The sequence below is a fragment of the Oikopleura dioica genome, chromosome PAR, assembly GCF_907165135.1.
Source record: "Oikopleura dioica chromosome PAR, OKI2018_I68_1.0, whole genome shotgun sequence".
NCBI lineage: Eukaryota > Metazoa > Chordata > Appendicularia > Copelata > Oikopleuridae > Oikopleura > Oikopleura dioica.
This window is the reverse complement of record NC_137293.1, coordinates 3525133-3548589: the sequence shown is the minus strand read 5'-3', so window position 1 is coordinate 3548589 and position 23457 is coordinate 3525133. Positions and strand designations below refer to the sequence as shown.

The 23457-nt window shown below is 39.5% G+C and overlaps 7 protein-coding genes and 2 non-coding genes across 11 annotated transcripts; 5 read left to right on the top strand and 4 right to left on the bottom strand.

Annotated features, from left to right (window-relative positions):
• The first annotated feature begins 4545 nt into the window (after positions 1-4545).
• Positions 4546-6855, top strand: LOC145703106 (beta-1,3-galactosyl-O-glycosyl-glycoprotein beta-1,6-N-acetylglucosaminyltransferase 3-like). Its single transcript, XM_081780417.1, has 5 exons — positions 4546-4669; positions 5270-5454; positions 5494-6342; positions 6450-6569; positions 6627-6855. Exons 1-5 carry the CDS (start codon positions 4591-4593, stop codon positions 6771-6773), a joined length of 1380 nt encoding a protein of 459 aa, XP_081636543.1. The 5' UTR covers positions 4546-4590; the 3' UTR covers positions 6774-6855.
• An 824-nt stretch (positions 6856-7679) lies between these two features.
• Positions 7680-8980, bottom strand: LOC145703852 (uncharacterized). Its single transcript, XM_081781250.1, has 5 exons — positions 8744-8980; positions 8475-8701; positions 8267-8393; positions 7935-8138; positions 7680-7892 (listed from the first exon to the last, which is right to left on the bottom strand). Exons 2-5 carry the CDS (start codon positions 8639-8641, stop codon positions 7707-7709), a joined length of 684 nt encoding a protein of 227 aa, XP_081637376.1. The 5' UTR covers positions 8642-8701; positions 8744-8980; the 3' UTR covers positions 7680-7706.
• A 467-nt stretch (positions 8981-9447) lies between these two features.
• LOC145701269 (E3 ubiquitin-protein ligase TRIM56-like) lies at positions 9448-10447 on the bottom strand. Its single transcript, XM_081778492.1, has 4 exons — positions 10173-10447; positions 9932-10066; positions 9531-9629; positions 9448-9465 (listed from the first exon to the last, which is right to left on the bottom strand). The coding sequence occupies exons 1-4, from the start codon at positions 10194-10196 to the stop codon at positions 9448-9450; spliced, it is 276 nt and encodes a 91-aa protein (XP_081634618.1). The 5' UTR covers positions 10197-10447.
• Positions 10448-11203: 756 nt separating this feature from the next.
• LOC145704201 (major facilitator superfamily domain-containing protein 12-like) lies at positions 11204-13557 on the top strand. 2 transcript variants are annotated; one of them, XM_081781640.1, is made up of 7 exons: positions 11204-11356; positions 12135-12276; positions 12656-12728; positions 12787-12973; positions 13014-13140; positions 13227-13399; positions 13464-13557. In XM_081781640.1, the coding sequence occupies exons 2-7, from the start codon at positions 12175-12177 to the stop codon at positions 13540-13542; spliced, it is 741 nt and encodes a 246-aa protein (XP_081637766.1). In that variant the 5' UTR covers positions 11204-11356; positions 12135-12174; the 3' UTR covers positions 13543-13557. The 2 variants fall into 2 exon arrangements, with proteins under 2 accessions (XP_081637766.1, XP_081637768.1); XM_081781642.1 differs by having other exon boundaries at positions 11229-11329.
• A 45-nt stretch (positions 13558-13602) lies between these two features.
• On the top strand, positions 13603-15206 carry LOC145701268 (major facilitator superfamily domain-containing protein 12-like). The gene is made up of 5 exons (XM_081778491.1): positions 13603-13650; positions 13697-13993; positions 14034-14261; positions 14308-14545; positions 14788-15206. The coding sequence occupies exons 1-5, from the start codon at positions 13603-13605 to the stop codon at positions 14994-14996; spliced, it is 1020 nt and encodes a 339-aa protein (XP_081634617.1). The 3' UTR covers positions 14997-15206.
• A 700-nt stretch (positions 15207-15906) lies between these two features.
• On the top strand, positions 15907-18356 carry LOC145703510 (uncharacterized). Of its 2 annotated transcripts, XM_081780872.1 has the most exons (6): positions 17016-17155; positions 17195-17330; positions 17607-17704; positions 17747-17882; positions 17920-18156; positions 18198-18356. In XM_081780872.1, exons 2-6 carry the CDS (start codon positions 17266-17268, stop codon positions 18310-18312), a joined length of 651 nt encoding a protein of 216 aa, XP_081636998.1. In that variant the 5' UTR covers positions 17016-17155; positions 17195-17265; the 3' UTR covers positions 18313-18356. The 2 variants fall into 2 exon arrangements, with proteins under 2 accessions (XP_081636997.1, XP_081636998.1); XM_081780871.1 differs by lacking the exons at positions 17607-17704; positions 17747-17882; positions 17920-18156; positions 18198-18356 and adding an exon at positions 15907-16091 and having other exon boundaries at positions 16577-17155.
• Positions 18357-18555: 199 nt separating this feature from the next.
• LOC145701266 (uncharacterized) lies at positions 18556-20803 on the bottom strand. Its single transcript, XM_081778490.1, has 9 exons — positions 20712-20803; positions 20416-20664; positions 20228-20372; positions 19834-20186; positions 19460-19768; positions 19102-19309; positions 18922-19058; positions 18680-18883; positions 18556-18638 (listed from the first exon to the last, which is right to left on the bottom strand). Exons 1-9 carry the CDS (start codon positions 20788-20790, stop codon positions 18556-18558), a joined length of 1767 nt encoding a protein of 588 aa, XP_081634616.1. The 5' UTR covers positions 20791-20803.
• On the bottom strand, positions 19342-19414 carry TRNAR-UCG (transfer RNA arginine (anticodon UCG)). Its single transcript has one exon. It is a non-coding gene; the product is annotated as a tRNA-Arg (tRNA).
• A 1206-nt stretch (positions 20804-22009) lies between the features above and the next one.
• On the top strand, positions 22010-22081 carry TRNAH-GUG (transfer RNA histidin (anticodon GUG)). The gene has a single exon. It is a non-coding gene; the product is annotated as a tRNA-His (tRNA).
• The last annotated feature ends 1376 nt before the right edge of the window (positions 22082-23457 follow it).

The window sequence follows — 23457 nt, the reverse complement described above, 5'->3', positions numbered from 1 at the left end:
TACCATAAGGTTCTTTTGAAATCTCAATTTCAGCTTTGAAGAATTCTGTTTCATCTCCCAATTTATGCTTTCTCCGTCTAATAAATGTCAGTTTCCAAACTACAAATAGGATTTCTGAACTAACATATGACTGTATGAGTCGGGATGGCTCCCGCGATACTGTATTGTTTCGATTTTCTTTTCATACGTCTGGCAGTTTGGCTTGCAAGTGTGCATCTTTTCAGAGCTCGGCGAAATGTGCGCTTCCGGATTTTGCATTAGAAAAGCGATGCAGGTTGAGTGATCCAAAAGTTGCAGGATCTTGAAGAATGGTGTTTGTACTGCTCATCAGGGCCTCTTACAGGCCACCTGTTTATTTTTACCTTGAAACATTCGTCCTGAAAACTGGTTGATCAGGTCCTTCCAGCGCCTCTTCTGACTGAAGATATTCCAGCCATGATTTATTTTTATGCGAGCCCAAATACGTCGGCGCACATTCACACTCTTCCAAAATGGTCTTGACAGCAATCTTCATCTTGCAGACGCTCTCATCGTAGCATTTGTCGCTGACGTTGGCGAAACTCTGGCCAACTGGCTCAGAATAATTGGCGCAGTGATACTCGGGCAGATCTTGCACGCAGTCTGTGTAGGGACTTGCGTGGAACTCTGTTTTAACCGTCCTAAGAGCGAGTAATTTCGGTTTTCTATGGATTTTTACCTGATTAAAATCGTAGGAATCAACGTCTTAGACAACGGTATGATATCTGCGAATTCATATCGACTGAAAAGAAAAACGGTCTGAAAATAATTTTAATTTTCGGACCAAACTTTTGATAATGCGATATTCGCATGTACAGGGGACTTTGAGCAACATTCCAGCCATATGTATTGTCAGACTTGTTCAAACCGATGACGAACTAAACAATCGAAAATTTGATGGAAACTTGATTTTACCGAAAAGTTTTTCCAGTACTTGAGCGTCATCAGCTTCTGAATTGTTTCCATTTGCTTCTTCTCATACTTGCTGAGTTTTCCGCCATTTGCGGTGCTCAGATGGAGCTAAAAATGATAGTGGGTCTCTTGATTTCTTCCTTGATTTCAAGAATTATAGAAAATACCTCGTTGTGGCGCTCGATGGCTTTTTGAACATCAAATCTGTAGCACAATCCGTTCATGGAAAAGACTTTTCCCAGAGAAATCGGCAGTCGAGGAATTCTAGCACGCAATGGACCATCAAGTAGTTTGGGAGGGTGTTGATCATGAATTCGGCTAAAAGTTTCGTTCATGAAATTTTTCGGATTTTTGTGTTATTTGTAACAATACGTAATATTGGTATTAAGCAGGTACGTTCGAAGGATGATTTAAAGTAAGCTTCAGAATATAAATCATTAACAAATATCGAAGATGCAAAATTTTTCAACACTTTGTGGTCTTCATCTTACCCAAGTCGATTTGGTTCAGTTCCGTCACATTTATTCTTGAACTAGACATCAAACTCTTCGGGTCGAATTTCTGCTTGAAAGCTGTGAAATTCGTACCATGTTGGTGGGTAAAGCTAATTTGTCGGATGACAGAATGTCCGTAGAATTCCTTGAGCGCTCGAAGACTCATTTGAGGGTAGAGTTCTTTGAGCTTCCTGTATGAATGCATTGAAGATGTGCAGACAGTTACTTTTGGAAAGGAAAGATCTGAAGAGTGACATGTCTTGTTTCAAATGAATCTTACCGAAATCGTCATGTTGCTGGAGAAAATACGATCGAAACTTGATGAAGCGCAACAAGTGCGTATTCACAGTCAAAATAGTGTGCAACGATGCTATCATCCAAAACGAATAGTAGACGATATTGTTACAAAAACCTCTTCTCCGGGATTTCGAAGCTTTCAGCAGCATCTCTCTTCTCTTCTACTGGCACAAATGATGCAGCGAGAGATGCATTTTACTGTGATTTGAGACGGCTTTGCGACGGAGCATGAAATTTTCTGACAGAAAGGATCGCATTGATAATTTGATGACTTTAATTATTATCGATCTTCAAAATTGTCTGATTCATACAGTAAAACGACAGGTCTTAAGATTTTAAGATTTCCTCGGAATTCCTTTTCTTTCCGAAATCTCGGCTAGAAAATCTTATTCGTAGAAGAGGCTGGCCTAACCCTAACGGTCACCACTGACCTTAACCCTGGCCCCTAAGTTGATTATCAACTATGCAGCTTCACCACGGGCTCTACAAGTAAGAAGAAGGTCAATACTCAAGAAAATGAGATAGCAGCTGTGATGAAGAGCGATAGTTCAACAGTAGCTTTGAAGAATTCTGTTTCATCTCCCAATTTATGCTTTCTCCGTCTAATAAATGTCAGTTTCCAAACTACAAATAGGATTTCTGAACTAACATATGACTGTATGAGTCGGGATGGCTCCCGCGATACTGTATTGTTTCGATTTTCTTTTCATACGTCTGGCAGTTTGGCTTGCAAGTGTGCATCTTTTCAGAGCTCGGCGAAATGTGCGCTTCCGGATTTTGCATTAGAAAAGCGATGCAGGTTGAGTGATCCAAAAAGTTGCAGGATCTTGAAGAATGGTGTTTGTACTGCTCATCAGGGCCTCTTACAGGCCACCTGTTTATTTTTACCTTGAAACATTCGTCCTGAAAACTGGTTGATCAGGTCCTTCCAGCGCCTCTTCTGACTGAAGATATTCCAGCCATGATTTATTTTTATGCGAGCCCAAATACGTCGGCGCACATTCACACTCTTCCAAAATGGTCTTGACAGCAATCTTCATCTTGCAGACGCTCTCATCGTAGCATTTGTCGCTGACGTTGGCGAAACTCTGGCCAACTGGCTCAGAATAATTGGCGCAGTGATACTCGGGCAGATCTTGCACGCAGTCTGTGTAGGGACTTGCGTGGAACTCTGTTTTAACCGTCCTAAGAGCGAGTAATTTCGGTTTTCTATGGATTTTTACCTGATTAAAATCGTAGGAATCAACGTCTTAGACAACGGTATGATATCTGCGAATTCATATCGACTGAAAAGAAAAACGGTCTGAAAATAATTTTAATTTTCGGACCAAACTTTTGATAATGCGATATTCGCATGTACAGGGGACTTTGAGCAACATTCCAGCCATATGTATTGTCAGACTTGTTCAAACCGATGACGAACTAAACAATCGAAAATTTGATGGAAACTTGATTTTACCGAAAAGTTTTTCCAGTACTTGAGCGTCATCAGCTTCTGAATTGTTTCCATTTGCTTCTTCTCATACTTGCTGAGTTTTCCGCCATTTGCGGTGCTCAGATGGAGCTAAAAATGATAGTGGGTCTCTTGATTTCTTCCTTGATTTCAAGAATTATAGAAAATACCTCGTTGTGGCGCTCGATGGCTTTTTGAACATCAAATCTGTAGCACAATCCGTTCATGGAAAAGACTTTTTCCCAGAGAAATCGGCAGTCGAGGAATTCTAGCACGCAATGGACCATCAAGTAGTTTGGGAGGGTGTTGATCATGAATTCGGCTAAAAGTTTCGTTCATGAAATTTTTCGGATTTTTGTGTTATTTGTAACAATACGTAATATTGGTATTAAGCAGGTACGTTCGAAGGATGATTTAAAGTAAGCTTCAGAATATAAATCATTAACAAATATCGAAGATGCAAAATTTTTCAACACTTTGTGGTCTTCATCTTACCCAAGTCGATTTGGTTCAGTTCCGTCACATTTATTCTTGAACTAGACATCAAACTCTTCGGGTCGAATTTCTGCTTGAAAGCTGTGAAATTCGTACCATGTTGGTGGGTAAAGCTAATTTGTCGGATGACAGAATGTCCGTAGAATTCCTTGAGCGCTCGAAGACTCATTTGAGGGTAGAGTTCTTTGAGCTTCCTGTATGAATGCATTGAAGATGTGCAGACAGTTACTTTTGGAAAGGAAAGATCTGAAGAGTGACATGTCTTGTTTCAAATGAATCTTACCGAAATCGTCATGTTGCTGGAGAAAATACGATCGAAACTTGATGAAGCGCAACAAGTGCGTATTCACAGTCAAAATAGTGTGCAACGATGCTATCATCCAAAACGAATAGTAGACGATATTGTTACAAAAACCTCTTCTCCGGGATTTCGAAGCTTTCAGCAGCATCTCTTCTCTTCTACTGGCACAAATGATGCAGCGAGAGATGCATTTTACTGTGATTTGAGACGGCTTTGCACAGAAAAGGATCGCATTGATAATTTGATGACTTTAATTATTATCGATCTTCAAAATTGTCTGATTCATACAGTAAAACGACAGGTCTTAAGATTTTAAGATTTCCTCGGAATTCCTTTTCTTTCCGAAATCTCGGCTAGAAAATCTTATTCGTAGAAGAGGCTGGCCTAACCCTAACGGTCACCACTGACCTTAACCCTGGCCCCTAAGTTGATTATCAACTATGCAGCTTCACCACGGGCTCTACAAGTAAGAAGAAGGTCAATACTCAAGAAAATGAGATAGCAGCTGTGATGAAGAGCGATAGTTCAACAGTAGCTCGGGGGTAAAGTGATTGTTATCTTGAGCGAAATCGTAACGGATCTGAACGGAGAGCAGTGTAAATTTCGAAAAAAAAAATGAAATGAAAGAGAAAATCACTTCTTGGGCTGCTGAACTCAAGCCTGCACGCTTGTTGCCGTGTATTTATTATATAACAACAGGTTAGCGATATTCAGGATCATCTTTTTGGGCTCATATTTATCAGTATATCGGTTGAACAGAAATGTTCATTGAAGAATCTTGGACTCTTGTACCCAATGAATCATTCACGTCTTCTCTCGAATTTTTCAAGAGTAAGTCTCCTTTAACTAAGAGTTAAGCCTTTTTGAATTAGCTCTGACGTTGATTAAAAACTTAATAAACGGAGATTTTTCGCGATTAGTTCGACTAGCAGAAAGTAATCAAATACCTCCTATTATACTCTGTCATTCTTGTAAGAGAAAAAGCGCTGAAGCGAAAGTGTTTATAAATTATATAAAATAAAATGAAAAGAGAATAGCAACACTGAGTTGTTTCAGCTGAACTCAAGCGCAAAAATATTTCAAGAAGTACTCTTCTGGAGCGAATCAAATTAGTCGAAAGAGAGAGACTGCCATGAGAAAAGTACACACTACAGGAAATAGATTTTAATAGTAGAGAGAAGCCAAAATTTCAACCAAAATCAACAAAGATATATGCTTTTAACAAACACTGAAGCATGCGAACTCGGCACTCTGTTGGTCAAACAATGCTTAAATTTATACTGAAGGGATTTTTTATAGTCATTTCTTTCATCATCTTCTTCTTAAAACTTCGACATGGCGGAATCGCGGAAGAGATAACTGTCGAGAAGAAAGTGGTGAGGTACAAAACAACAGAGCTTGATGAAGATTTTCGAAGAAAGTTGCAAGGCTATTTTGATTTCAGAGAAGCCAGAAGCTTCCCAAATTGTGAATCACTTATCAAGGTACTGAAATTTAGCATCTAGTACCGACAAAAATTTTAGGAAGATACTGGGGAACTTGAGAGAGTTCAGCAACTAAAAACTTCCACGAAAATCGACTCGCTTTCATTTCCAAATGGAGCGATTTCCACCTTTATTCAAGAAACAAGCTGCCAAGAATACTTCAAAATCCGAAACTACCCGAATTTAAATTCACCTCAAAGAACCGATTTCCCTCTTGCTTATTCGATGGTCGTCCACAAAAACCCAGGCCAAGTTGAGCGACTGCTACGGGCGATATACTCGTCTGAGAATGTCTACTGTATTCATATCGATGCCAAATCACCATACGATGTTTATAGCGATCTCGAAGAGCTAGCCAGTTGTTTTCCAAATGTTTTTCTCGCGGGAAAAAGAGAAAGCGTCCTTTGGGGATCGTACGAGCGTTTCCAAGCTGATCTTAACTGCATGGAAGAGCTTCTGGAGCATCAAATCCAGTGGAGATATTTAATCAACGTTTGCGGAGAGGATTTTCCCCTGAAAACAAACTCTGAAATTGTCGATCATCTCCGGTCAATTTATCCACAAAACTCGATCACCAGTGAAACGATGCCAAAGAAGAAGCTCAAGCGCTACCAAAGGCACTGGAGGATCAAAAGAAATTTCTTCAGAGAATATAAATTTATCCCGAAACCGACGATTTGGAGAAAATCACCGCCGCCTATTGATATTGAAATTTATGCTGGAAGTGCGTATAATATGGTGACCAGGGAGTTTGTGAATTGGATGACGAAAGATGAAGAAGTAAAGGAGCTGATTGAGTGGTCTAGAGATGCTTTTTCGCCAGATGAGTTTATTTGGGCATCGATTGCTTGGATGGAACGCGCTCCAGGGCATGAATTTCAAATGAAGGTAAGTTAGATTCGAGAAGAACTGGCAAGGAATTCTGCGGTCTTTGTCCTATAGTAGGAGTTGTCAGAATTTTTGAATAGATCCTACTCACTTTGCTATTTATTCAGAATAGCACGAACGAATTCTCCCGTCTGATTTTATGGACAAATGCGAAATCACCTCCTCATCATTGTCAAGGATACACTCGGCGCGGCGTTTGCGTTTTCGGAAGTGGCGATCTCGCGTGGGTAAGTCCCCGCTTTACGACTTGTTCTATCATCACCTTGAAACTCATAAATTTTCAGGTGACCAATCGGCCTCATATGTTCGCAAACAAGTTCGACGATCATGATGATTTTGCCATTCAATGCCTGGAAGAAGAATTAAGGAGGAGAACTAATGATCATGAAGATCAGCTGAAACTCGAGAAGAAAACGTCTGATATAGTCTAACTTACTTTCTGTTCATTATTTATTGAAGCCACAGTTAATTATTCAGAAAAACAGATAATTAAGATAATATACTATTAAAAACAGACAATTATCAATCCTATGCAAATGTCGAAACTTGGGAGCTTATATTAGTAAAAAACACAAAATCCGCTGAGAACAAGAACAGAAAGCAGTGCAAGAAAAAAACAAAAATTCAAACCACCAAGAGCGTTTGCACAGGAAATCGCCGCGCTGATATTTGAAGATTTATCTGCTGATTCCGCTGGAGAAACTTGAGACATAGAAATTGTTTGAGAAAGACCGAAAAAGTATCCAATGTTTGAAACAGCAGCGAGACTGTTCAGTAACACGACGGTCCAAAAAGTCACAAGAATCTCATAGAAACCCCTGATGTAAAAGGCCAACCAGAAAGTGAGTGCGATAAAACCTTGAATACAGTATTTTTAATAACAATTTGTTATAAATCACTGTCCATCAATTCTTCTTACCTAAAATAGCAGACGCGATTGTTCCCGTTGTAGAGACGTTTCTCCAGTATATACACATGAATTGAACTTGAAAGCAAATGATAATTTGAAAGGCGACAGCGGTCCAATAGCAAAAGTTGGCCCAATAAAGACTCCAGTCGCCGCAAAGCCCTCTTTCTTGACCGATTTTAAATTCGATCATTTTTTTAGCGAAATATGATCAAAATTTGAGGAGACAGTTCACTTTATATCTTGGTATTTATGGCGTACGACCGGCAAATGATTTTTCGTAAATGTTATCCTGACTGGTTTAATTTGATAGGAAGTTTAGGAAAAGTCGTATCTATGGAAAAAATTCTGTTTTATCGCATCTCGATTAAAAAAAAATTTTCTAGGAGATGCAGGAAAATTCAAACAGAACAAAAATTACTCCCTTCACATGTCCTTTTATTCTCGAAGAATATTTTTAAAGTGTAACAGTTTGAAAATGTGAGGTAACCGAGTCGTTTGGCGACATTGGTCTACTACTTGTCAGGTGAGCTGTTGGGCTTGAGATCAGATGGTCGCGGTTTTTCGTAGATGCTCGAGAGGATGCTCGACGGCTTCGGACGGAGACTTTCAATGGGCATTCTTTCAGCTGATGCCCATTTATCTTATAAAGAATAATCATCAGGGGAGGAAAGAGTCGACCTACCGAAACTTTGATTTCATGATGACCAGTCGTGCTTGTCAGGAATTTTAGAAGGATGTTCCCTTCTGCGCCCGCTCGGATTTTGTATTTTCCACTTTCTTGTGATCGTTTGTGTCGGATATCAACAGACACGTCGCGTGTTGATATGGGGGTAGAGCATGAAGAAGTATCAAGGATGAATTCGAAGGGTTCGTTTACATTCGCAGCCTGAAATTGAATCCTCGGGTTTAAGCTATATTAAATGACGAAACTAGGATAAGAAGCTCAAAATTACCATGCAAGAGAAAATCCTCATAGTCAAAGTCTTTTTAAATATTTATGGTGTTTACTCAAACCTTGAAATTTTGTATCAGCTTGCATTTTCTTGCCGATACTTTGCTTTCTAAGTCTCCCTTGAAGCTCATTTCCTCGAAAGTAACATCTTTCGTCGCATCGAATCCAACTGAGAACTTTGCTGGTATTCTGAAAAATCTTTTGTCAAAAAATATTTATTTCTTTAGAAAGAATATCGATATATATATAAGCCCATACTTGTAATCTTACGGTTCAAGTCGCGAAGCCTTTGTATGAAGATTCGTAAATCTGTCATTCAAGATTGGAAGCATGTGCACCATTTGAGCTCCTCCAACATCTGCAGCGACATTTCCGACATCCGTAGCTGTCTCGATGTCTTGTCCGAGTGCTTTTAGGTCGCCGATCATTTCGTCCATTTTTGAGAGCTCGGCGTTCTTAATTGTTTGGACATTTTTGATGACGTCTTCTGAATGTTTCTAAAGGAAGAATTCGAGCTTGATTTTCCCAAGTGAAATTACCTTGATGGCTTCAATGTATCGATCAAAGTAGTCAGTCACTTGTTGAGTAACAAATTCGGCCTCTTTTTCAATCGTTTCTTTTCGTTTCTCAGCTTCATCAAGTTTATCTGACAGATCGTTTATCAATTGATCATTTTCATCAAGTCGTGCGGCAAATTGATGAACTAAGGGGCCATCTACTTCTTCGACGAATTGAGTTTCATGGGATCGGTGGATTGTCAGGCAACAGTCTCTCAAAAAGGCTAAGAATCGAATCAAAATCAAAGCGCTTTGAAATTTTCAATAATTATTCTAGAATCTAGAGCCTTTCCTGCAACAAAGCTCCGAACATGTGAGGCAAAAAATCGAGCACTGTTCTTCAGGATGAGTTGTACACTGCACTGTCCAGCTCTGTAGTTTGTTGATTACGTGGCTTTTCGTTGCACTTTGCCGCTGAAATTCAATTTCAAGGGGAGGCAGGATAAGTTGATTTTTACCAAGTGAGCTTGACGGCAAAATACGCACAAGGAAATTTCACAGCTAACGCAGTATCCGTCCAGGGGTTCTTCGGAACAACAAAGGTCGCATTTCGTGGCGTCGTTGGAATCAGATACGATCTTTTTCAAGGGTTCAGGGGCGCTCTCGTCAATTTTCGTATAAATGCTTGAAAACAAGCATGATTGTCAATCAATTGATTGAGAAAACAGAAAATGAAACAAAAAACATCATAGCAATGCCGATGCCTCGAATAAGTAATTAAAGATGCCATTTCAAATTCAGACTCATAATTATAACATTCCAATAAAACCTTTTCCTTGGTATAATCAGTAATATAATCTTCTTCCTTCGTCAAAAACTGAAACGAGGCAAAGCAATCAGGGCAATTGAGATCTCCGCTTTCTGGCAGCTAAATCACAGCCTTACTCATTTGCAGATTCTATTTTTAGCCGGCGCTAATTTTATTGCACCGCATGAAATAAAAAATTATTATAAAAAGCGTTTTATTTAATTGCTGCAGGAAATTATCTCTTCTAAAGCCGTTAGATTACGCAAAAAAATCGTTCAAAATTAATCCTCAATATTCAATTTTATTAATAATAAATGAGTTTCATGCTGATTGAAAAGTCTGATACAGCTTTTTTGTTTGATTTTAAGCTTTTTTTTGTTGAATAAATCAAATTAAAATTGTCTATGACGAGAATTTCATACCTTTTTGATACACTGGTAGCAAAATGAATGTAGGCAGGGGAGGAACTTTGGATTTACAGTACGTTTCTTGCAAATTGAGCAGCTTAGGGGATCTCGATCGGCTTCTGGAGTTGATGATGTAACAGATCCGAGCGACTTCAAAATGCATTTTTTAGTGAAAAAGCTCCATGGCAGTGATTTTTTTGCTAAATGGCGATATAGCCCTTCTTTTGATAAAAAAAAACATTTATCGCATCAAAACCTTTGTACTATCGTGGGCTTCCATATCTTCAGACAAATCTCTGTTTCAAAGACGCTGCGCTAGAATATATTTTTCTTTCAATCTTCTTCAGTCAGGTTGATGGGCAATTGCCAATTGAATATTTCTCTTTCCGTGGCAACTCTTTTGGCCTCTAGCAAAGTTGTTAACGATTGGCCAGAGGAAATCACAAAAGGCGGACCATTGTTGGAAACTACTCAACAATGAAAATTTCGGAGCTTTGCTTCAAAGGTTTTCACTCAAATGCTCTATTATTTATACAAGCAAAAACGGGGGTACTTGAATAAGCATACCAATAGTCGATAATCCCAGGGATCGTGGGTGGCAACTTTTAAAATAGATCTTTATTTATTGATCTCAAGCTTCTCAGGAATAAGCCTAGGGTACTATATCGAGTGATAGTTTCAGAAAAATACCCCTCGTGAATAAGGGGAGGTGTCTGGAACCGACAAAAGATTTCGATAAATTTTGCATGGAAATTTTCAACCAATCAGAAGCCTAGATTCAGCAAACCGGCCAATCAGCAGCCGAGTAGCCGCCTACGCAAATTTTGTCGAAATTTTTTGTCGGTTCCAGACACCATCCCGTCAATAAGGGTGTGACTTCAAAAATATTTTTTTCCTGAAAGTCAAAAATATTCGATGATTAGTGATTCCGTATCAGCAGCTGATTCCCGAAACTGTCAAATAAAGCCTCGATTCTCATAAATATTATTTACGGAAACAACTCGAAGATAGTTGCAGAAATAAATCCACTCTTGACAGCTAAAATCTGAGGGGCATTAGCGGAGAACGGGAACATTGGACTCTGCAAACATTTGTCTTCAGATTCGAGTTGTTGGCTTCAGATTTACTTTCCTTATAAAGATTCTGAAGCATTGAAAATTTTCCCAATTGCAAAAAATAATTTTAAAATCGAGGTTGTTTTGGAAGAAAAAGACGCTAGAATTGCAGAATTGTCAGACCTCCTTCATTCCTTCAGACAAAAAGTAAGAAAAGAAATATGTAAAATTATCTTGCCCTTTCCGCCCGAATCACGATCAAGTTCGCCGATTCTCGGAGACACATATAAGTTCATTTTTCCCACTGATTCGAGAGCCATCAATTTACCGCGACATCTGGATATAAAACAAGATTCAAGTACTTGCGCGAGAGAAGTGTAACCGGGTAATAAATCCTGAGCAACTCGCTCTTTAGGACCATGGAAAGCTTTTTGCCTCTTCCGTTAATTCTGAACAGAGAGAGAGAAAAAAAAGAGACACTAAAATCAGACTTGACAGAAATTTGGGCACTCGCCAAGTGTTCAACTGATCGATAAATGAAGAGTTTAAAAAGAGCACAGTTTTTTCGTTGTTTTCTTCAATTTTCGAAATTGCCATTTTTATTTTCGTAATTCGGTCTTAGAGAATACCCGTCTGAGAGATGAAAATGAAGATGGTCTTCTTTGACATTTGATGTTGTAATTTTTACTGCCGTAATAAAGAGATTGATCTTTTGCTTGCGAGACTTTTATCGAACGATTAATATTTAGAATCGATACACCCCTAAGAATAAACGGCAGAGATTTTGAAAAATATGAACCGAACAGAATTTATCAAGAGAAAGATCCGTAAAATTGAGACTTCTAAGAGAAAACTCCTTTTATTTTGCTTTCCCAAAAAATATTTCCTCTCCAAAATAGGAAAAATATTCCTTCCTGCCCTAATATATTCAATTGTTATTCTGACGTAGATTTTCTACCCTTGCCCTTGGCCGAGCGGGTTAGAGGTCACTCGTGCATCGTGGGAGATTTTCATCATACAGCCCGCCCATCGTATGCCGGCATGTCTGTATTTCCGTATTTCGTGATACAAGAACAAGAAGAAGACAAACACGAGATTATAAAGTTTTTGTAACCTCGCTTCCTTCTGACATTGGCAAACAAAAATAACTCGTTCATTTTCAGACAGAGAAATCGTCAAAAAGAAAGAATCAAATCATTGAGAATGGCGAATAATAATGATGAATCAAAGAATAATGAACAGAGATCGAGATTGACGACGCAGAGAAGTACTGTCGATTACAGAAGATTCAAATGGACGTCAAAGGTAATTTGACGGGCGAAAAAACGGCTTTTTCGGTCATTTTTTCTTCCAAAATTACTTTTTTTTTTCTACAAATTAGACGAGTTTAAACCTAAATTTGATTACGTAACAAGAAGACTTGTCGCTTGAACTTGTCAGCATCCTCATAAAATCAATCTTGACCTTGTAAATTTTAAAGTCATCATTAAACTTAACGCGTTTCCTCCTTGATCGCACCAGTCTTTGCCGGTTCTATCGTGCGCTAAATAGAATGAATGATTCTCACGTTCTTTTTCATACTTTGAATCACAAGTGGACAGGGGAATTATCTAACTTTCATCAATGACGGTCACATGACGCGTGATAACCATGATTGAGATTTGACATTGAGGTTGTTTTTCAGACTTTTTGGGGCTATGGAGTTGGTCATGTGCAGTCGGATTTGGTTGCGACGATGTGGTTTAGTTATCTTCTAGGGATGGCTTTTCATATAACAGAAAGGATCTGAAAGAGTCCATTTGAAAAGCCAAAAAGTTTGTCTTCAAGAAGTAGTAGGCTTATCAAAATTATACTCTGGTTTTCTTCTGACAATTGGCCAGTTGACGGATGGAATCGCCACACCTCTGGTTGGAATTGGCCTGGACAAAGTCGGCCTTTGTGGGGAAAAATATGGCAAGCGAAAAAGCTGGCATATGTTTGGCACTCTTCTTATAACCTTCACGTAAAGTTATTATCATCGATTAATTTTTCATTATTTTTAGTTTTCCGTTTATTTACTCCCCTCCTCCTGGATACGACCGGCCAAGTGAAAACTGGTCCGAATTTCAGCTCTTTTTGTTTTACATCCCATTTATTGTTTTATTCCAAATCGCTTGGGCCTCTGCGCAGGTACGTTTTTTTTCCTTTTTACGAAAGTGTTACATAAACTCTTCGAGAAAAGTGACGGAATTTTTTTTTCACCGAAAAATGCTTAGGTCTCCCACTTGAGCTTGATTCCATTCCTCACGTGCAAGGATTCTGCACGAGTGCAGCTCACCTCCATCAGAAACGTATTTACTCTGCTGTCATCTATCACCGTCTTTCTTGTTGGCCGAAGTCTGTTTCTAGAGTCGCCAGACGACTCCGAGCTTGATCCTGAGATTCTCAGGAAACAGGTCAAATTCCAAAAGGTCGTTTTTAAATGACTTTGGATAATGAGACTTTACAAAAAGTGTGACAGACGGATTGAAGCCAAATTGCTCTTGGGACAATCCTCCAGGAAGGTTTGAGACAGATATTTTCAAAGTATGAGAAAGAACCATAAAACTTCAGATTTAAATTAATTTATATACTTCTTATTAATTAAATCGAATGATACTTTTAGACAAGCCTTTAGACAACGAAGTCAGTCTTCCTGTCGTATAATCTTCTCGAAAATATAACATTGAGTAAGTGAAAAAACCAGAAAAAATGTCCAAACCCAAAAAAAGCCGACCAAGTAAGCTGGTCCGACGCCCATGTCTTCAAGAAGCTTTCCCTCGGTGCTGTTGCCCTTGGATTTGTCTTCCAAGGCCTGATATTTCACTTCTTTGTCCCTGAAAAACTCTCCTGTGAGGAAAAAGGTGGAGACATAGAAGAAAATCAGGAAGAATGTTGCGAAAATGACCCCTCTACGTCGCAAATGCTGAGCAGGGTTTCGCTTAGAAGCTCTGTTCTGGCTGTTGATGAGCTCGGAGCTGGAAAGAATAATGAGGCACCCATGGTAAAGCTTTGTTTTTTTCAGAATTGGAGGTAATTTTCAGGTTGATACTTGGTGCCAATGGATGAAAGAGCCACTCTTCTACTACGTCGGAATCCTTTATTGTCTTACACGACTGATTGTCAATGTAACCGCAACTTATTTTCCATTCTACATCCAAGAATCACTGGACTTGCCGAAGGAATTCATCACAAGCTTGCCGCTCATCAATTATTTGACGGGCTTTGTTGTCTCTTTTGCTATGAAACCTCTTGCTAAACATCTTGGCAAGGTAAACAATGCCAATTTTTCTTTCCCGTCCGAAAGGACTTGTTCAGAATGTGACTTTCTTCCTTGGCTGTTTGATCATGATCGCCGGTTGTATGTGGGCAGGATTGTTGGAAAACGACCCGATCGAAAACGGAGGCAAGGTTCATTGGGGTGTTTACTTGCTGCCGGTCATTTTCGGCGCAGGAACGAGTACGATTCTAGTGCAGAGTTTGTCCATCACAGCAGCTCTTATCGGCGAAAATACGAACACGGCGGCCTTTGTTTATGGAGCCATGAGCTTGACAGGTATCAGTAAAGAGCTTCCAGAAATCGACTCTCTTATCGATATCTATAAGAGAAACTGATTTTCAATCAAAATACGACATACTGTCATTTTCTCATTGACAGATTTTTGATTGATTAAACATGAGAGAATCACAGTATTTTCTTTGAATTGCTTATTCAGAATAAGCCTGTTCTTCTTTCTAAAGTTCGATTGAGTACTTCTGAGTTAACTCTGGTGGTTTTTTTTTCAATAAATTTTTAAGACAAAATCGCTTGTGGAGCCGCAATCATGCTTATTCAAGCCTTTGCGCCTTGTTCTGAAGACCAAGTCCCCAATGGGCCGTGTGAAGACAACGGATGTGGGTTGTATTACTGTCGAGTTTTGGCGTACATCGTTGGTGGTTTCAGCGTCTTGGCAATCTTTGCGAATCTGTTGCACTGGAGCAAAGTGCGAAAATTCGCTCGACAGTAGACTTTGAATCCATTCTGTATTTCAATCTGTGCCTCAACCTTAGATTTACCACTGGAAAATGGCCACTAAGCGTTTTATTCCAGTGATTTTAAGTGCTATCAAGATTTCTGCAACAATAAAATTCATAAATTACCGCTCAAATGCCCTTTGAATCGGCGATTCAGAATCGCTAAACTGAATTTAAAATGAATATGACGAAAAAACAGTGTTTTGAAAATAAATTAATTAGCTCAATCACTTAGAATTGTCCCTTTGTATGTTGGCAAAAGCGACACCAAAGTGACGCCTCAGAACGACGCTAAATTATGCATCGCGCATTCGTGGTGTTATAAAAGGCGCTCTCATGCAGAAGGAAAGTCACAACTACAATTTACAATCAAAAATTTTCAAGAAGAAGAATCATGAACTTGTTGAATTTTATAAGCCAAATCGTCGTTTTCTTGAGCATCGGATCCTCAGCTGCAGGATATTGCACGCCGGCACTATGCAATAAGTGCTTTCACAACGCAACGTAAGTTTTACTGTTAATATTTTTCGATTGATAGAACAGAAGATTTCGGAGGATTTCTTAAAACTCTCAAGGCTTTCTCTAGGTTTTGATTAATTTGGAGGACAATCAAACCAGTCAAACAGTCCTTTCTTTAGGTACCCAAACATGTCCTCTTCCGTGCTCCTGATCTGCCGAAAGATGCAAATTTGCTGCCAGACCAAAGGAAGATGAAGAAAATGAACATATCTGTTCTCCAATTCATTTTTATAATAAAAAATATCCATTGTACCCTCTTAAAATGTCGTCAGACAACTCTCTTATCAATTTCGCATTCCTCGGAGACCAGCTGTTACATAACATGTTCTGATAACGCTCCGTTCGGCTAAGAATTAATTGAGCAAGGCTTCATTCCTCAATTTGTATATTTTGTAAGAGAAAGAAAGAGAGAGAATTATCCAAAAGTCTGAAAAATGAAACTTTGGAGTTCTTATTCTCTCGGACTTATTTCCTCCGTCCGAGCTTTCGGCCCGCAATGTGGTTTGGGTGAAGTGAGCTCGATTCATTACTGCCTTGGCACGGATATTCCGAAGAACAAGGCAGAAAAGGTAACGCTTGATAAAAAAAATGTATCTTTTACCCATATAATTTGAGCCATTATAATATCTGATGATGATCGAATAAGATCGCAATGTCATCAACGAAAACAATAGTTAAGGAACCCCCCGTCAACAATTTTCCTCAAAAAATCGAAAATTTTAAATAGCCATATTTGGGCTTTTTAGTGTTCCTGGAAGTTCAATTCATCAAAAAAATTTCTTTGGGCCCCTTTTTGACCAATAAAAATTTGAAATTTTAACAAAATTGGGAGTTTCTCCTCATTTTTCGTCAAAAAAGTCAAATTTTCAAACGCGACTTTGAGGGTGTTAGAGTCGAGATAGACCCCCAAAAAAGAAGCCTCTAAATCTTTTTTTGACCCGTAGAATCCATTTCCGGGGTCAAAATTTTGAAATCCCGAAAAAAAAATTTTCGAAAATTGTTGACAGGGGGTCCTTAAATTTGATTTCATTCTGAATAATAATGTCATTTCAAGTGCATGATCCACTGTGATACAGAGAGATATGAAGCGTTTGGCAATGACTGTAGATGCAAAGGCCAGCGCAAGTGCTTAGTTGTCTACTGTCACAAAACTGACATCATCGAAATCCTGACCATGGACCCAACCAAGAGGCCGAAAACAACAAGAACTCAGAAATTAAGAAAGCAGAAAGAAACCGCTTTAGACGATAATTTGAGAGTCACGTACAGTCCTGGTTTCGAAGATCTTCACAAAGTCTCGTTGAAATCAATCAGTGAGGATAAAGACATCAAGATCATGGCTGGAAACGAAACGGTTCCCAAGAAATCGACGAAAAAGCGAGGGATGAAGATGCTTCAGCGATTGAAAAAGATCGATTCAGAAGCGGAAAAACCTCAAGTTTCGTTGAAATCTATCAAGCCAAAGAACAAACGACGACATACAACAACGGAATTGACAACAACAACTACAACAACTAAAGCTACCAAAAACAACAGAGACCGGCCAAAGCGAGAGAAAAACTGGCCAAGAAAAATTCTGTCCCAGAAGATGTTCTAGTTCAGGCTGAGGCGAAATTCGTCAAGCATGGAAAAGGTAAGATCTCTTTATTTACTTGTCGTCTAATTTTCTAAGGGCTTTTCAATCTTGAATCATCGTTCCGAAGCAATCCAGGGCAGTGCGCATATTTGGACGCAAATCTAGCCATGGGAGATTGCAAGTTCCCACTTCAATCTGGAGAGCGCTGTCGGCCGACCTGTGCTGACCCAAGGAATGGATTTATATTTCAGTAGCTGCTTGAAAGAGAACTCATTTTAAATTTAAGGCCCTTAAATTAAGGGTTTTTTGAATAGTTATTTAATGATGAGATCTTCGACTTAACGTCAAACAAATAAAAATCATGAAAAATTGACAGTAATTATAGCCGGGGAGATACAGTTCTCCAATAAATTATTGAATGTAACTATTAGAAAAAACATCCAATTTGCAAATTCACTACTAGGTTTTCAATAAACAACCAATGTGGCCAAATATCTATCCAAAACAGACTCATTCCCTCATCGCCAACATCCAATATGTTCATCGATTGCACTTGCAATAGTGCGGGTACTTGCGTCACCGTGCACGATATCAAATGCGTTCCAGGTAATTTCTCTGAGCAAGAGCTTCTGAGTAATATTTTTCAAGGCTGCGATGAACCTTCGGAAGAAGATCTGCCAATTGGAATGGTCCCAGTCTGCCCTTTCCCACTTCCGGGAGGAGAAAGATGCAATTTCGAGTGTGTATATGGCTCGTTTACTCAAGTGGAAAAAGCTTACGGAAGGTAGGGTGAGTTCTAAAGGCTTTTCAGTCACTTTCAGATGCAATTGTCGAGGTGGAACTTGCTCATTTATAAATCCAAAGGCATCATGCGGCCCTGATCACTCAAAGTATTGCAAAGTACCTGACGCGACGCTTGACGCCCATCCAAAAGCGAGAGTCAAGTGTGCTCAAGAAAATGTCGCAGTTCCGGTTCTCAGCTCGTTTGTTTCCGCGAAAACCGATCAATTTTGCTGGCTTGAGTGTGAGGACGGATTTGTGTGGGAAGGAGATAATAGGTATGCCTGGTTTAATCAAGGCAATGAAACTAATTATTTAGGCAAAGACGAAATATCAAGAGAAGTCCGCAGCTTGAATGTGACTGTACTAAACAAGGCTGCGAGTTGAAAGCTCCTGAAGGAAGATGCGTTCTCGGTGCTCTCCCTGACTTTTAAAAGACTGCTTCTTCTGTTTTTATAAAATGAATAAAATTGATTGTCTCTAAATAGGTTTATTGAAGTCAAGAGGTATGAAAAGTGTCTAAATAGTATAGGTTATAATAACTTACAATACAGCTTTTGGCATGAAAAAGATACAGAAAAAGATAGTATTTACTTATAGTTTTTGGCACTGAACAGTAGATGATATTTGGTGGAAGGTAGAGGGTAGCACCTTGAAAGCGTGGCGGTTGGATTTCTTTATGCTTTTTGCTGCTTGTCTGGATGAAGCTTTTGTAAGACGTTGAACAAGAGGTTGATGTTCTCCATGCTCTTTTCATTTGCTAAGATTTATGGTAGAATAGGGATGGGAGAAGGAACTTACGGATGTTTCGAGAGTGCCGCTCCATGACGATATTTAAGCTCCAGCTGCTTCCAGAAGCATAGAGGAAGGTATCTGAGAGGGAGCAGATTTCTTGCTCCAAACTGCTGAAGATATCGTGGAAGTTATCCTTCATCCACTTGCAATTGGGATACATGCCGAGCATGTGCGTCATCAAACTGTCTCCAATGAAGATCGGCACAGAACCTAAAATATGTCAAAAGAGATTGGAGAAGAAGAAAAACCTCCAATCGAAGATTTTATAGCGTCGATAAGAGGGCGTTCTTCAAGAGGAGCAGCAATGTAAAGTCCTTCCAGATAAGGACGGGCTTTGAAAAAATCGACGATTTCAGCAGCAATGAGGTTTGGTTTCTCCATCGTTCTAAGGATCAAAGATGAAAGTAAGCATAGACTGAAGGACTTACTCAAGAACAGCGTCACACGCAGGACTTTCTCGATGCTCACAGTGCCTGAGCCAATCCCCATGATTGTATCGCCAATGAAGGGCTAAATATCTTCCATTTGGCATTTTAGGTTTGATGACATTTTCAATGAAATTCTTCGCAATGTCTCTGAGATATTTCGGCCTTGGGGTCGCCCTGATGATCCGTTGCATTAGGTCTGTGTCTGACTCTGTTAAAAGGGATGAAAAAAAAAAAAGATTTTGACCACGATGGGACTCGAACCCACAACTTCCTGATTCGAAGTCAGACGCCATATCCATTAGGCCACGCGGCCGGTGATAAAATACTGATAAGACCTATCAGATTTTCAACCCTTTGCCTGATGATAAATCTGGCGAGTCGTTGAGTTGATCTTCTGAGATTGCATTTCCCTTGAGCGAGTTTTTGAATTGAATACAGTGGTAGGGAAACACCCAAAGCGCGCATTTGCCTTCACTTGCGTAGAATCTCTGAAGGACTCGGTCGGATGTGGGTAAGTGGATCGGGCCACCATTTGTCGGCAAAAGCTTGTCGTCTGGGATGGAGTTTTCAAGATGGCAAACATGTTTTTCTTTCGTTAGTTCTTGGCCAGGGACAAAGCTCATTGAGAAGAAATCGAAGAGGGCATCGAAACGGTCTTTGTTAGAGCCTGGTTGAGATCAATATTTAAAAATATGCTTCAGCACCTTTCAACTGTTGATAGAGCTTGGTTACTATTGTCGTTATTTTGCATGATCAAAAAGACTAAATTCGGAAAATTAAAAACACTATTATTGTTTCTGAATTTTGACCTATTTCCTGAGCAGTAGCCCGGCTTCACTTTGAAATAGCTCTGAAAGTGTCCGCCGCATTCTTTCCCGATTTTCATCGGATCTGCAGTACTCATCATTGTCGCCAGCGCTGATATGTCAAAACGATGCCATGGTGCGATAATATGAGCATCAGAGTCGTCTTCATGCTCCTTGTCTGTCCTTGAGTGCTTGAAAAAGCCAGGTGGCACAATGGTCCGGTTCAACTTGACGGCTAAGAAGACTGTCTCGCGGAAACCTCGCTGCTGATTATTCGGGCTAAAATACAATTAAAAACTGAACTGCAGATTTGAGCCAACCCGTAAGTCAGGACAGGTGTCAGGAACTTAGTAGGATCAAGTTTAATCCTCGGCTCCAATTTGTCTAATGCGGACCAATCTGGATACCATTTCGGGCAGCCTGCTTCTCCACCGGGTTCTTGGACGTCTTCGGGGATCACTCGCGCTAGAAACTGTCATGATTACTTGAGCCGGGCATGTTTTCTGACCTGGTGATGGAGGCTGATTTCTATGATCATGATCTCTCACTGGAACATCTTCCATCGTCGTTGTTGAAGCTTCTGAAGTCGTTGTTATCTCATCATTCTTCGTGGAAGTCGTAGTCGTGGTTGATGTTGTGGATGCTGTTGTCTCATCATCAGTCTCAGAGCCAGGCGTAAAAGTCGGCTCATTCGTTGCGTCATCATTTTTCAGCTTGACCTGTGGCGAGTCCTTTTTCTGGAGCATCTCAACGAGATCTGAATTTGAAGCATGAGAAAGGGGATCAAGTGAAAACCACAAATACCATCTAGGTGGTAATTTTGGCGGTCTTCCGAGTCGATCTTGTCAGCAGCAAGCTCTTTCAAAGCTTGCATCAGCTCCATTTTTCGACGTTCTTTTCGCTTTTCCTGGTTTATTTATGCTTTTTTACGTCTTAAAATGTGAAAATGTTTTGTTCTCATTATAATCTCTTCTTTGTTTAGATTTTCATCTATATGAGGAGAAAAAAATATTGAAAAATGAAACGCAAACTAGTCTTATGGTTTCGTAAAAATTAAATTATCTGTCCATTCATAACCATTCCGAAGGATCATTATACGGCCTTTGTTGTTGACTTTCAAGTTCATTGAAAATGAAGGAGACCATGATTACCGCACAGATTATAAGCAGCAGTAGCCCGGATTTGAGGGATTTCGGCAGCACCCTCGCTAAAATCTCCTTTTTAAACCCTCTCTATTTTGTTTCAATGTCTTACCGATCATCTTCGTGCCGTATTCTTCTGCTCTAGAACTACTTATTCTCTTTTGGATTCTCTATTTTAGTCCTTTTTTTTATTGCGTCGTCATTTTCGATTATTAATTTTATTTCTTCTGTAAAATAATTTGATTATAAATTATAATTTATAATGGAAAAGGAATTTTGATTTCAGAGTTTGTATACTTAGTTGTGGAATCAGGCGTGCCGTCGGACTTTATCAGCGGCATGTCCGAGCACCCGCTGGGCATGATTTCCTGCTGCGTCCAATGAGCTCGGATCGGAGCGCCGGACACTCTTCAGATTTGACGCGATTCCTGATCACTATGATTAACCTGCACTAAAATACCACCGTACCAAACCTGCAACGCTACATTTTTTCTTTCTCTTTTTCCTCAAACGCCGGATAATGAAAAATAATTACTTGAGGGTAGACAGCAATAAATCTTTTTCACTCGTAAAAATATCAATTCATAGAACAGGAAAAATATAAAAAGTGGCTCAAAAGTATTTTTTATCAAGAATGTTACTTTGAAAAATGAGGGAAAAAGAAAATCCTAGCGAGTATACTACGCTATCATTTCGGAGGCATAACATAGCTTTATTTTGATAAATCGAGAGCTGAGACCACATAAATTTAAATAAACTTAGATCGGTCGGATCAGTAGAAGGCCGAATACCACCGGTAGCAAAGCCGCCTTCAAGTTAAAATTTAGATAGTGGAACTTAAATCAATTGAACTAATCGCTTGCTGCAGGGTCATTTTGGCAGGTTCGAATCCATTGGAAAGAAAAATATTATGTTTTGTATAATTAATTATTAAATAACAGTCGTGAACAGCTTAACAGCGCTGTAATCGTATAGTGGTTAGTACTTCACGTTGTGGCCGTGACAACCCAGGTTCGAATCCTGGTTACAGCAAAGCTTTTGTTACCAGTTGACTTTGTCACACGATTTCAATGTTCGCAGGGTAGCAGAAATCCAGAATAGACCCAAGGGTTCGACCCAGCCTTGGAAATCAATCATGAAATGTTTCAATTTTCATTCAATTCTTGGTAATAGAACGTCATGTACCAAATAGTACTACCATTTGTATATTTTTGTTCTATCGGTTAGCAGACTTGTAATCAGCTGTATCAAGTAGGATTCTTTTTAGGAAGTTCAGCAAGCCGATCTTCTTCTTATTTTTCTCGAGAATTACTGCAAGGAAGCAATGAAAACAATGAGAAGATGCTCATTTAAAATACCACTTTACTTACGCTTGCCATGCTTTTCTGCATTGAAATCAACTGCAGAGATAGAAAGAGAAATCAAGCAGAGGAGAATTAGTGGAGAAAATCTCATTTACAGTTTATTTATGAGAACAACGAAGGGCGACCTTTTAAAGAGGAGATAACATATTTATTCGCAGGTAACGAGATGAGCGTAAAAGATGTCGACATTGCACGATTTCTTTTTTTTTCAATTACGTGGATCCTTCGAAATCGTGGATTGGATAGAGCTGCTTTCAATTAAGCTCATTTTTCTTGTTTGAGTTGTTTCTGAAACTGTGATTTCTCTTGTTATCACTGTTTCGAGGATGGATGTACTATTTGCTTCCTTCAATTCAATGGGTTGATTTTGCTTTCGCTTCTTTGCTTTTGAATTTACATTTTGGCTGATATTCGTTAGACCCCTCGTTCCACCAACTGAGAAGATCTGCCGAATCGCGCGAGAAAGACACATCATTTCCAACTCCAAGCAGGGATAGATAAAGCCAAACGGAACCCAAAGCAGGAAAAGCGTCCACGAAATTATCCTCGTTTTATTTTCATTCCAGAAGCCACTCTTTTTGAGCGCTTGCTCGTTTTCTTTGCAGAGAATATCCGTATCATTTCGATACAGATTCAGAAAAAATTGCTCAAGGGCGTGGACATTTGCTTTTGAGTAGGAAGATCCAAAGTAGGCATTCTGAAAGATCTTGTAATAAGGGGTTCTGAAAGTCACAAGCATTTCTGCATCATTTTTCGTCGAGCAATAGGGTCGAAACTTGTCGCAAATTCCACTAACATCTGCCGTCGTTCCGAGTTCTCGTTGTTTTTCCAACTTTAGCTGGTCTTCGTAATGAGCCACTAGAAGTATCATTGAACTGGAATCGAGTTACTGGATTTACCAGAATTGCAAATTTGCTGAGCTGAGTGAGCTGAGCTGGCTGAGTGAGCTGAGCTGAGCGACTGTTCAGTGATTTTGGAAAATGATCTGATCTGCTCAGCTCAGCTCAGACAATTTTTACTCAGCTCAGCTCAATTATTTTCGAA